Source organism: Lipotes vexillifer, unplaced genomic scaffold (assembly GCF_000442215.2).
Source record: "Lipotes vexillifer unplaced genomic scaffold, Lipotes_vexillifer_v1.1 scaffold680, whole genome shotgun sequence".
Classification (NCBI taxonomy): Eukaryota; Metazoa; Chordata; class Mammalia; order Artiodactyla; family Lipotidae; genus Lipotes; species Lipotes vexillifer.
This window is the reverse complement of record NW_006780838.1, coordinates 30,166-42,902: the sequence shown is the minus strand read 5'-3', so window position 1 is coordinate 42,902 and position 12,737 is coordinate 30,166. Positions and strand designations below refer to the sequence as shown.

At 37.6% G+C, this 12,737-nt stretch overlaps 1 protein-coding gene across 1 annotated transcript in view; it reads right to left on the bottom strand.

Annotated features, from left to right (window-relative positions):
• Positions 1–1,167: 1,167 nt before the first annotated feature.
• UBE2G1 (ubiquitin conjugating enzyme E2 G1) overlaps positions 1,168–12,737 on the bottom strand; it is a 21,763-nt gene continuing 10,193 nt past the window's right edge. The window contains exons 4-6 of the mRNA XM_007454249.1: positions 11,848–11,945; positions 6,325–6,503; positions 1,168–1,254 (exon numbers count right to left, since the gene is read on the bottom strand). Of these exons, the coding sequence (XP_007454311.1) occupies positions 1,168–1,254; positions 6,325–6,503; positions 11,848–11,945 (364 nt within the window). The remainder of the gene's footprint in view (positions 1,255–6,324; positions 6,504–11,847; positions 11,946–12,737) is intronic.

Sequence of the window (12,737 nt, the reverse complement as noted above, 5' to 3'; positions counted from 1 at the left end):
AGAATATAATGATGAGCTAAAAGTCACAAAAGAATGCATACATTATAATTCCACATATATTCAGTTCAAAAACGTGGAATATGTTGTTTAGGAATACAAACGATGAAATTATGAAGAAAAGCAATGGTAAACAAAGAACTGGGAATATGAAACAAGGATGGGGTAGGAGGGGAATATAGGAGATGTAACAGGTAGTAATAAAGTTCTTTTTCTTTTTTAATATTGATTGATAGATTGATTGACCACACCACACAGCTTGTGGGATCTTAGTTCCCCACCAGGGATTGAATCCAGGCCCTCGGCAGTGAGAACACGGAGTCCTAACCACTGACTGGACCACCTGGGAATTCCTAAAGTTCTTTTGCTTAAAATAGGTGGCCAGGTACAGGGATGTATCATGTATTCTGATTTTTTAGATGCTACGTTTCATACACAGGTTTTATCACCTCGATATTTGATTTTAAAAAGGGAAACCAAATAACTTAAATATCACACATTTGGTCAATTCATCTACACCATGTCCTCTTCTAAGCCAGATGGGTGGCTGCTATCTTTGGTTCCTTGCTAGACTTAAAACGGACTTGTGGACAGATGGTATACAATAAAAGGGAAAATTTTCCTACTGGCCCTATAAGTAATAAACAAGGAGATAAACAAGAAAGGTAGATGTTTAATATAAAATATGATCCTTCTTTAAAAAAAAACTGGGAAACAAAAATTTAAGTCATTCTTTATTCATATAGCACAGTATGAGAAGATACAAGAAACTTCAATGCCTAGCTTAGTCAAAGATGGTAAACCAAAAGGTAAAACGGAGGAAACTTAGCTTTAAAAAAAACAGAACAGAACTTTATGAGAAATTTTACCATCAGTGAAAAGAAATAGACTGTTACCATACTAACAACCAGTTTAACACAGAATATCTAGTAAAGAACAGCTGTATTTACTGAAGGAAAAAGCAAGGGGATGACACTATTTCTGCTGAGAAATAGGAGACTACTGGATACTACCACTAAAAAATGAGGCCAATGAAAACGAGCAATTCAAATACCCAAATCACACAATTTCTAAAAACATTTATGACATGTATAAAAATGCAAAAGAATAGGATGACTTTTTAAATGAACTTACCCTGAAATAAGTGAAGTTACAGCTGTTGAATAAATGTCACTCAAAAGCAGTCTCTTGGCTTTTTCTTACACAGCGGGCAACTTTCCTTTTGAATTCTCCATTTCTGTCTTCCCTCCATTCTTTCTGTAAGTACAAAAGTAACAGCAACTGATTTTATGTAAACTCCTCTTACAATCTCAAATACTAACTTTAATTTTGAATGTAATGCTTTGGTAATGTGAACACTTTTAAAATGTTAAAAAGTTGACAAGGTAGAAAAGTAGTCAAACATTTTTGCAAGGCACTCTGCTAGGATACATGCAAATGACCTCTACAGGCAAAAGTCTCTTGAAAAAAGGAAAAGGCCCTGAAGATCATTAGCAGTTTTGTATTATGCTAAAAAGAAAGCTACGACTTACAAATAAGATATCCAGGCTATCTGAAGGATCACCAACTCTCCCTACTGGTAGCAACCAGAAAATAAAATAGACATAACAGTGCCTCCAATATCAAGTATATGGGTGTAATGCATCATACTGAGATGATACTGAGAACTATTTCTAGTCGGGGCGGGGGGGATGAGGGGGTGGGACACATGACAGTGACATTATCACTATCACTGCCTGGCCCATGAAAATGGAACATAAAACAGCACCAGCATAGTTTCACAGGAGAATAGAGCTGATTTTACTTAGCATGTAAATACCAGGACATTCTCACAAAAATGCCCAGTCCTTTTTTTCCCCCGCTATATCATCCATTTAGGGACAGCAAAGACCACAGAATCTTCAATACTTGCCTGTGCAGAGGAAGAGATTTGAACAACAATTTTTGCCCTCAAAGCAAGGCACCCCAGAAAGTCAATCATTATAATAAATTATGAGATAACCATAATGCTAACATCTACAGAGATCTGGAGATGTTTGATGAAATATTTATGGATAAAATGTTATTGTCTGTAATTAGCTCATTATCATATTTAAGAAATTTTAAGGAGAAAGGGTCAATTTCAGAAAAGAAGGAAGGTCAATCTCAAGAAAAGGAAAAAAAAAAAAAATCACCTAAAAAGAGCACTGAGCAGAGAGAAGTAAGACTGAGAGCAGGGAGATCAGATAGAAAGCTATTACAGTAATGTAGGTAAGAAGTTAAAAGGACTCAAATCAATGGCAGAGGGGTGGAAAGGAATTTAGATATATAATTTGACTGACATTCTCTGGTGACACACAAGACTGGGCAAGGATGACTTCTAGGTAGAAGATAGATTGGTAGATGATGGTTCAAAGCAGGAGCTAGCTAATAACAGAGTCGCCATTTGTTGAATCCACTATGCCACACACTGTGGATGACCAGATGGGTGGTGTTATCATCTGCATTTTACATGTGAAGAACCTATGGAATCAACAGACCAAAAAGCACATATGTTTATCTCTTAGCTCTCCTAAGATCCTATTAAAATGATCATACCGGAATTATTTTTTTAAGGTATAAATCCTCACTATCAAAGAAAATGGCATTAAAATCATCTAATAATGGGGAGAAATTTTTTCTGGAAGACCAAAAGTAGATGGAAGAACAATGAAACACACATTAGAGGAAAGTAGTAGCCTACAGGAGTCTCAATGGAACCCCAGCAAAGGAGGGAAAAGGACCTATTGAACAGAACTCTGAAGTTAAAGTTTGGAAATGACAGCTCTGAGAAGTCAGTAAGAAGTGGGGGTGAGGTGCATGCCCCAGCTGAAGAAGACCCAGTGCAGCCAAATAAATAAATATTAAAAAAAAAAAAAAAAAAGATGTGGGGCTGAGGGACGTCCCTGGTGGTCCAGTGGTTAAGACTTCACGCTCTCAATGCACGGGGCTCAGGTTAGATCCCTGGTCATGAAACTAGATCCTGCATGCTGCAACTAAGAGCCCGCATGCCACAACTAAAGATCCCGCATGCTGAAACTTAAGATCTCACGTACCGCAACTAAGACCCGGAGCAGCCAAACAAACAAATAAATAAATGAAGTGGGGCTGAAAAGAGATTGACAGAAAGTCTGTATGACTCAATAGCTTGGCCTTTCCTCCTACCTACACCCAAAATTAATACCTTCCTAAAATAATAATGATGATATATAGATTTTATATAAATATACTGAAGACCACTAGAATTAGAGCTGCTAGTGTAGGTATTGGTACTGAAAGTAATCACTTCTTCACTTTGGCATTTAAATGGTACCCCTCTTCCTCCAACTCACTCTTAGTTTATTATTTTTTTCACTCTTAGTTTAACATCTGGCTTATTACTCACACACTCTTGAGTGAAACCAATTCTGCACACGTGCGCCCCTTATGTTGTTTGGACTGATACTTGACTTATTAGAAGTTAGAATGGTTTTCTGCCAGTGTTTACTTCAATTCAATTACTAAATTCAAAAATTCAAAGCCAGAGATTTGAAAGGGGGTTATTATATGTAGTGTTTTTCTACATGTAAGATTTCACCCAAGTTTTTATGTAGGTTTGAAATAACAAGGAAAAAAGGTGAATTTAACCTCCCAGCTTTCACATATACTAACAAAGTTTCCAAGAATAAGAATTAGAACAAAAGGATCGTTAAAGAAGGATAGACAGCTGAGGAACTAGGACTATTCTAGATTAAAGGAGACTAATAAAACATGAATATAGGACTTCTGTGGCAGTCCAGTGGTTAAGACTGCATGCTTCCACTGCAGGGGGCGTGGGTTCGATCCCTGGTCAGTGAACTAAGATCCCACATGCCATGGAGTGCAGTGCAGCCAAAAAAATTAACAAATAAATAAAATATTTTTTTAACATCTTTATTGGGGTATAATTGCTTTACAATGGTGTGTTACTTTCTGCTTTATAACAAAGTGAATCAGTTATACATATACATATGTTCCCATATCTCTTCCCTCTTGCGTCTCCCTCCCTCCCACCCTCCCTATCCCACCCCTCCAGGCGGTCACAAAGCACCGAGCCGATATCTCTGTGCCATGCGGCTGCTTCCCACTAGCTATCTACCTTACGTTTGTTAGTGTATATATGCCCATGCCTCTCTCTCGCCCTGTCACAGCTCACCCTTCCCCCTCCCCATATCCTCAAGTCCGTTCTCCAGTAGGTCTGTGTCTTTATTCCTGTCTTACCCCTAGGTTCTTCATGACATTTTTTTTTCTTAAATTCCATATATATGTGTTAGCATATGGCATTTGTCTTTCTCTTTCTGACTTACTTCACTCTGTATGACAGACTCTAGGTCTATCCACCTCATTACAAATAGCTCAATTTCGTTTCTTTTTATGGCTGAGGAATATTCCATTGTATATATGTGCCACATCTTCTTTATCCATTCATCCGATGATGGGCACTTAGGTTGTTTCCATCTCCGGGCTATTGTAAATAGAGCTGCAATGAACATTCTGGTACATGACTCTTTCTGAATTTTGGTTTTCTCAGGGTATATGCCCAGCAGTGGGATTGCTGGGTCATATGGTAGTTCTATTTGTAGTTTTTTAAGGAACCTCCATACTGTTCTCCATAGTGGCTGAACCAATTCACATTCCCACCAGCAGTGCAAGAGTGTTCCCTTTTCTCCACACCCTCTCCAGCATAAATAAAATAATGTTTTAAAAAAAGAAAAGGAGGGCCTCCCTGGTGGCGCAGTGGTTGAGAGTCCGCCTGCCGATGCAGGGGACATGGGTTCGTGCCCCGGTTTGGGAGGATCCCACATGCCGCGGAGCGGATGGGCCCGTGAGCCGTGGCCGCTGAGCCTGCGCGTCCGGCGCCTGTGCTCCGCAACGGGAGAGCCCACAACGGTGAGAGGCCCGCGTACCGCAAATAAAAAAAAAAAGGAAGAAAAAAAAGAAAAGGAGAAGGAAGAGAAGACCAAAAAAAATGAAAATAAAAACAATAATGTAAAAATGAGAAACCTACAATAAAATGGTAAGAAAGACCACCCTTTCCAAAATAAAAAATAAATAAATAAATAAAAAATACATAAATAAAACAAATACAAAATGTAACATGAGGACTTCGCTGGTGACGCCCTGGTTAAGAAACCACCTGCCAATGCAGGGGACATGGGTTCAAGCCCTAGTCCAGAAGATCCCACATGCCGTAGAGCAACTAAGCCCATGTGCCACAACTACTGACGCCCACACGCCTAGAGCCTGTGCTCCACAACAAGAGATGCCACTGCAATGAGAAGCCCGAGCACTACAATGAAGAATAGCCCCCACTCAACACAACTAGAGAAAGCCCTCGTAGAGCAACGAAGACCCAACACAGCCAAAATTAATTAACTAATTTTTCAAAAGTAATGTGGGTTCCTAAAATTCTGGATTCTGCCGCCCCACCCATTTCGTTCTTAGGAGATACATGCTGAAGTATTTAAGTATATACTTAAACATAAAGATCTGTAAACTATTCTCAGTTTAGCAAATAATAATAATGACAATAACAACGTTGTAAAATTTCCACATTTGTGAACCTATATGTGTAGGTTATAGGGGTGTTTAAGGGTGTTTATAACTAATGCAACATTTTGTAGGTCTGAAAGTTTTAAAAATAAAAGCTTGGGAATAATAATATGGACCTACTAGGGACTTGATAATAAGTTCTCATAGGTATGACAGCTGTTTTATAGTTATATAGGAAAGTGTCCTTATTCCTTTTTATTTTTCTAATTTATTTTTTTGGGGGGTGCTGCGTTGGGTCTTTGTTGCTGCTCGCAGGCTTTCTCTAGTTGCAACGAGCACAAGCTACTCTTCGTTGTGGTGCGCGGGCTTCTCACTGAGGTGGCTTCTCTTGTTGTGGAGCACGGGCTCTAGGTGCGCAGGCTTCAGTAGTTGTGGTTTGTGGGCTGTAGAGCACAGGCCCAGTAGTTGTGGCAAATGGGCTTAGCTGGTCCGCAGCATGTAGGATCTTCCTGGACCAGGGATCGAACCCATGTCTCCTTGCATTGGCAGGAGGATTCCTAACCACTGCACCAACAGGGAATTCCCTAGTGTCCTTATTCTTAAAAGATGCAGGTACAAATATTTAGGGGTAAAGCTTAGTTACGTCTTACTTATCTTTGTACAGATTCATGAAAAAATTAAATGAATAAAAACATCATATATCAATACACACCCACACATATATACTTATAAAGCTACTACAGTTCTAATCAAGTTTAATTAAACGGGAGGGGAGATGTGTGCATGTGACCACCTTACCGCAGCATCAACATTAGCAGGTGAGTCTCCATTAGGGTCTGCCAGCATAGAAATGACACTAATCATGATGGTTTCCACGGTGTGAATAGGCAGCCAGCGTTCCTCTGGCTTTTCATAACCATATTTATCTTCCCCGGGCTCGTGAAGAATAGAAATGCATACATCACCATTTTTATCAACTGCAAAATTAAAGAATAAGATTACTGTTTTAAATATTTAAAATAATTTGGCTATACATAAAATACATATTATAATAAACATGGTCCCAATTCCCACGGCATCTGTATAAAATTCAATACCACTGTACCATTGAAAAGATACAGAAGTTAATTTCCAAAATGGAACCTGTTAACCTTTTAGGAAGACCAAAGATTTTACCAAGTAGGATCCACCTGACAAACCCAAAAGGAATGTAAGCTACCTTTTTCATTTGTGTAAAATTTCAAGACACATAGTATATAGATGGTGCCTAGCATTTACATGTAATAAATACAATGAAATGAAGAAATGGCATCTGTTGAATCTGTTCTTCATTTGTAGAAAGTATATGGTCCAAACACCAGAACTGAGTTTCTGGATAATGAATTCCTAGTTTCCCCACTAGCTTATTGATTGAAATTGTTAAAAGTCAAAGGTCTAGAGACTTTCCTAAGAAAAAAATAAAAGGTAACATGATAATATACTTTTAAAATCACATAAAGGCAAAATTATATTTTCAGGGAAAAAGTATACTCAAATCCACAAAAGGAACATGTTATATTGCTAGTGAAAATTCATCAACATAAGTGATATTCATTAGGCCCCTAATCTATAAAACGGTTTTAAAATCCAAGCCACAGATTAATTGTTGATCAAAAGGGATAGAGGAGTCCTAATCCACATTTACATCACACAAATATTCCCTATTAGGGAACTATCAAAACCATAACATTCATTTATCTTCTACAGTGAAACTTTCCCTATTGCAAAAAGCATACTTATTGGAGAAATGTTAGAAAAGACAGAAAAGTATAAAATTTTGGTTAAAAAATTTTTAACCAAATTTCCAAATCCTATAAATAACCAATGACACTATTTATGTATATTTCATCCCTGACTTCCTACCTAAAGTCCAACAAATTTATGATAGGTATAATGTTAAAGCCTACTTTTCACCTCCTAACTCAAGCACTCCCCTGCTATTATAAACTCTGGGTAACCAGAGTCAAAGTTCGTGTGCACTGTGGCTCTACGATAAATGCTTCTTGAACGCGTGCCGTGTGCCAGGCGCCCACCACCTGACATGGAGTTCAGCAGTGAATGCAACATTCAAGACTCATGCCTTCAATGTCTTGTATATGAGCTGTTCTGCAATTAAGGTTCGTTTTCCCAACTCACCTACACCTCCCAGTAAAATCTCTTAACTAAAATGAAATAACTAACTAGATCAAGAGGCAAGAATAACAACAGCAAAACTTGTAACAGCACTATAAAGTTGAACAGAAAATGCTTACACAGTATTAAGATATTTTCCTCACTTACACTTAAAATTTTTTCTTTGGAAGTCATTTTCTTTGAGAACATTTAACATCAAATGTTTGTATAGAATTCTATCAGAGAGAATCTATTTGAGACCCATTTTCCTTTTATAAAAATTATTGTAATTTAGCACCTTTAAAATTTTTTAACCTTGTGTCATTTCATTTTAAACACACAGTTTAGTTTCTTAGAAAGAGGTTTTAATGCTTAATACCTATTACCAAATTACACTTTAAAAATGCAAGATATGAGCTGATAATTCTGAGTGACAAGGCAATAAAACTAAGATTTTTCTTTATTGAAAAATTTTTAAATTTCACAACTGAAATCTAGTTTAAAATACTTTTAGGGGCTAAATTTTTCCATGTACAGAAACTTTATGTATTTCCTCTTTAGTCAAATGTCTGTTCATATCCTTTACCCATTTATGTACTCAATGTTTAGTTTTCTTCTTGCCAAACTGCTGCTTAATTTTCCTTGTTTAATTTTTGCCTGTTATTTTTTTTCTTTCATTTCAATACCCCAATGACGTTTTTTAATGGCTGGCCTTATTATCTGACACAAGATTCATTTAAGAATCCCATACTGAATTTAGTTACCATTTCTCTTTCCTCTTTATAGTCTTCCAATATTTATTGCTTTTGAAACTATAAACTCCTTGTTCCTAACACCCAGAAAATAATATTCACTATTTTAAAAAATCACTTGAAAATTTTTATTCCATTTAGAGTTTTAATTCACTTTGCTGTTTGGTGTGAAGAAAATTTCCAAATCAATTTCCCCATAAGCAGCTAGCCAACAGTCTCAGCATCAATGACTGAAAAGAAAACACAGCTCTTCTTCCATCTTGAAACTCAACTACCTGAACCATGCATACCCTTCAAGCTATCTCCCTTCTCTTGAAGCTGTGCTCTAAAATTAGGAAACTCTGATTTCCCCTTGTCTTCTCTATTTACACTTGGGTACTCTCTTTTTTGCCTTATGGGAAACTGTCTTCTGCTTCCAAACAGGATGTTATGACTATTCTCACAAAGTGACTGGGAGAACATATTCTCCTGGGTATTTTTAAAAGTCAACCCTTCTGGGCCCAAAACAACTGATACTGTTGAGGACACCTTCCTGGACACATTTTCCTCTCTTACTTCCGTGGCACACTTCCTTTCCCTGGTTCTTGAAGCCATTCTCTCAATCACTTTCTTCTTTTCCTTTTCCTTGGTCTGACTTTTGATGTTATCCTAATCTCCAAAATTAATCATCTTTTCCCTAAGTAAATTAAACCATTCCTTATATCACAGTGTTACCCACCATCTCCCCCCTTTCAGCTTTATTAAGATATAATTGACAGAAAACGTTGTGTAAGTTTAAGGTATACCACATGATGATTTGATATAGGTTATCTGTCATCTTGATGTCAGTAACTTCCAAGGCCCTAAGCTCACTGCTGAGCCTTGACTAGTTTTCTTTAATTACCTAAGTGGTTATGGCAACTGCACCTCCAGAAAAACAAGTCTCAAATTTGAATGCATCTAAGTCATACAAATGACTTGTATGACTTTACCATATAATAATTTTTAATTAAACAGCTTTTGAGATATAATTCATGTATTTGAAGTATACAATTTAATGGTTTCTAGTATGTTTAAATTTTTTAAATCAATTTTACAATATATTCATCACCACAGAAAGAAATGCCGTACCCATTAGCAATTGATAAAATCCTCTATCTCCTAGCTACTTTGTCTGGTTTTCCCTTCCAAACCTTCCCCCGTGAGTATAAACTTTCTAGACATAAATATAGTCATGATGAACCTACTATACAGCTTTAAAACTACTGAGTCCCCACGACTAAAGATACATATTCAAAATTCTATTTAAGAATCACATTCTCCATCATTCCCTGACTCCCTCTTCTATGCTACCAAACACCTTTATAACAACATCACTGTTGTCTGTTTCACCATTAAATTTATGTCCGTCTTTCCCTTACACATACCATAATATCCTTACAGAAAGACCATAACTCGATCATCTTTGTATCTCCAGCACCTAGCAGAAACTCAAATGCTGGTTTTCCCCCTCATTCCCATTGCAGACCACTCTCACTCCCCTTTCTAAGTCTAGCTCCTTCTGAACCTGCCATCCCTGGCCCACTGCCTCCTCGGGTATCCTTTCTTCACAAAGCATCCCTTCTCTCAAATCACGTCTTAATTACTTCACTCTCTAATGCCTTCTCCCTTATGGTCTGCAAACCAACAATCCCTTCAACCTTAAAAAACAAAGAAAATAAACACTCATTTCAGTTGCCCTCTTAAACTACGGAGGCCATTGCTATTGTTCATCTTAACAGAGGTTCCATGTACTGCTTACATATATTCTCTCATGTAACTCTCACAGATAGAGAAACTAAGGTTCAAGAGGCTTTTACCTACAGTAATATAGCCAATCTGTGGTAGAGACAACATTCAGAAACTTTGTTACATTTTCCTTTGAAATAGGTGGGAAAAGATTGACTATTACACATCAAATAATTCAAGAGAAGGCAGGAGAAACTGCCAAAAGGCTAGGAAGAAATGAAAGAAACGTCCAAGGCAGATGTGGTCAATTCGTGCCTCCATATATCTTGTAGGACTATCGCTAATGTGTTCTACCAGAAAGAAATTATTTTTCTCCCTTCTTTCTGGTGCAAAAACTAACTATGTCTTTTGTCATCACTGCTATCTTAGATGTGATGAAATATCTATAGATATAGATATATAAATATCTATATCTATTCCTTGGTTCCCAATAGTTTTCCATTTGCCAGCCTAGTCTCTCCTAAGTAAGACTCATCTGTTTTTCAAGTCACTGGGTGCTATTACACTTCCTTGAAACAAAGCCTTGGTTTATTCATGCATCTGTTACCCTCACTGATTTTTGCTTAAACTAATATATAAGGGTTTCTCTTCCTTGCAACTGAAAGTCTGGACTATGAGAAGTAGAATGAAGATCAGTGTAATTGTCTAAAAAGACAACTTTGATTACAAAATACTGATAGTCAAAATACTTAGGAAAGAAGTTCTTGCAAGCTCTATCGTACAAAACAAGGCCAAAAGTTCGGGGAGACTGTGTATACACATAGTTTATCTAGCCTAACCTTTGGCTCACAAAGTGAATTTTAAATGGTAGTACATCTTTGGGTAAAAAAGTCAATGTCACCATTTTATGCACTGCAGTACTGGATACTTTTGAAGGTTTAAACACACAGTATTGAATCTCATTTGATCCCATCAATCACCTTATGATGTAGGTAAGACATTCCTTTTTGACAGCTAACAATATACATTAAAAGTTAAGCGTTGTCCATAGTCTAGGAGCTAAGATGAGAAAATAGAAATTAAAAATCCAGGTTTAATTACTTCTAAGCTCTTTGTAATAGCCAATGAGTCACCTAATACCTTCTCCTCAATTATAAGAGCTCTATTAATGCTGAATATCACCCACCAACCCTGCCTCTAGTTAGGAACATCATGAGTCTCAAAACAAGCTGAAAACTAAGTAAGTAAGTAAGTAAATAAATAAATAAATAAATAAATGAAGATTTTTTTTTCCCCCCATGTGATCTCTGTCACTTCTTCTCTTCTAAGGAATCTAAATCCAAGCCCATGTGCATAACAAACACAACAAACTTAGTACAAAAATTCCAACATGGGCTTCCCTGGTGGCGCAGTGGCTGAGAGTCCGCCTGCCGATGCAGGGGACACGGGTTCGTGCCCTGGTCCGGGAAGATTCCACATGCCGCGGAGCGGCTGGGCCCGTGAGCCATGGCCGCTGAGCCTGCGCGTCCGGAGCCTGTGCTCCGCAACAGGAGAGGCCACAACTGTGAGAGGCCCGCGTACTGAAAAAAAAAAAAAAAAAAAAAAATTCCAACGCAATTTCATTGAGAACTACATATCCTTATTGACCTTGCAAACTTCAGTGACAGGCCATCATACTTGCAAATGTAAAAGTAAAACTAGATGAACTTACCATTTGGGTGCCAGATTTCTGTAATGAATTTCATTTTAGGAGGCCGAAGGGGATAATCTTTTGGGAAAGTGAGATGAGCCTTAAAAACACCACCTTCACTGGAAATACAAAAACAAGTTCTTGCCTATAAGTTCCTGCTTATAAATAAGAAAATTATTAAAACAAACATAAAACAAGGATGCTAGTGCTAACACTATACACAAAATAAATAATCTGGATTTCAAGCAGTTTACTTTACTCAGATATCCAGTTTAATAAACTGTCATACCTACCACCTTATTAAACTCTCAAAAAACAGTAAAATGAAAGAAACAGCTTTAAAAGAAGGCATCCAGATCAGATTACACGACTGCTGTGCTACAAACCTTTTAATCTCTTCCCACTGCACTTAAAACAAAATTTAAAAGTTAAGTTTAACATTGCCTATCAGGGTCAAGTTGCCAATTTCTCTACGTTGATCTCAATCTTCCACTCTTCTCTCTCGTCCCAGCCAGTCTTCTTTCTGTTCTTCAAACACAACAAGCTTTTTCTCATCTGAGAGCTTATGCATTTTCTTATTCCCTCTCTGGGAACAGTTGTGCTGACCTTCAATCCATCCATCCATTTATTCATCTTATCATTTAACAAATATTTATTCAGTCTTTACGTGTCAGACACTGGGAGTACAGCAGTGAATAAAGCATAAAGTCTCTCAAGGAGTTTATAATTGGTGACTTTCCAAAGTAGGGCTGTGCAACAGAACTTTCACACACTAGAGATGGTTTATAGTTATGCTGGCCAATATGTTAGCCACCAACCACTTGTATCAATAATATGGCTAGGGGGCTTCCCTGGTGGCGCAGTGCTTGAGAGTCCGCCTGCCGATGCAGGAGACGCGGGTTCGTGCCCCG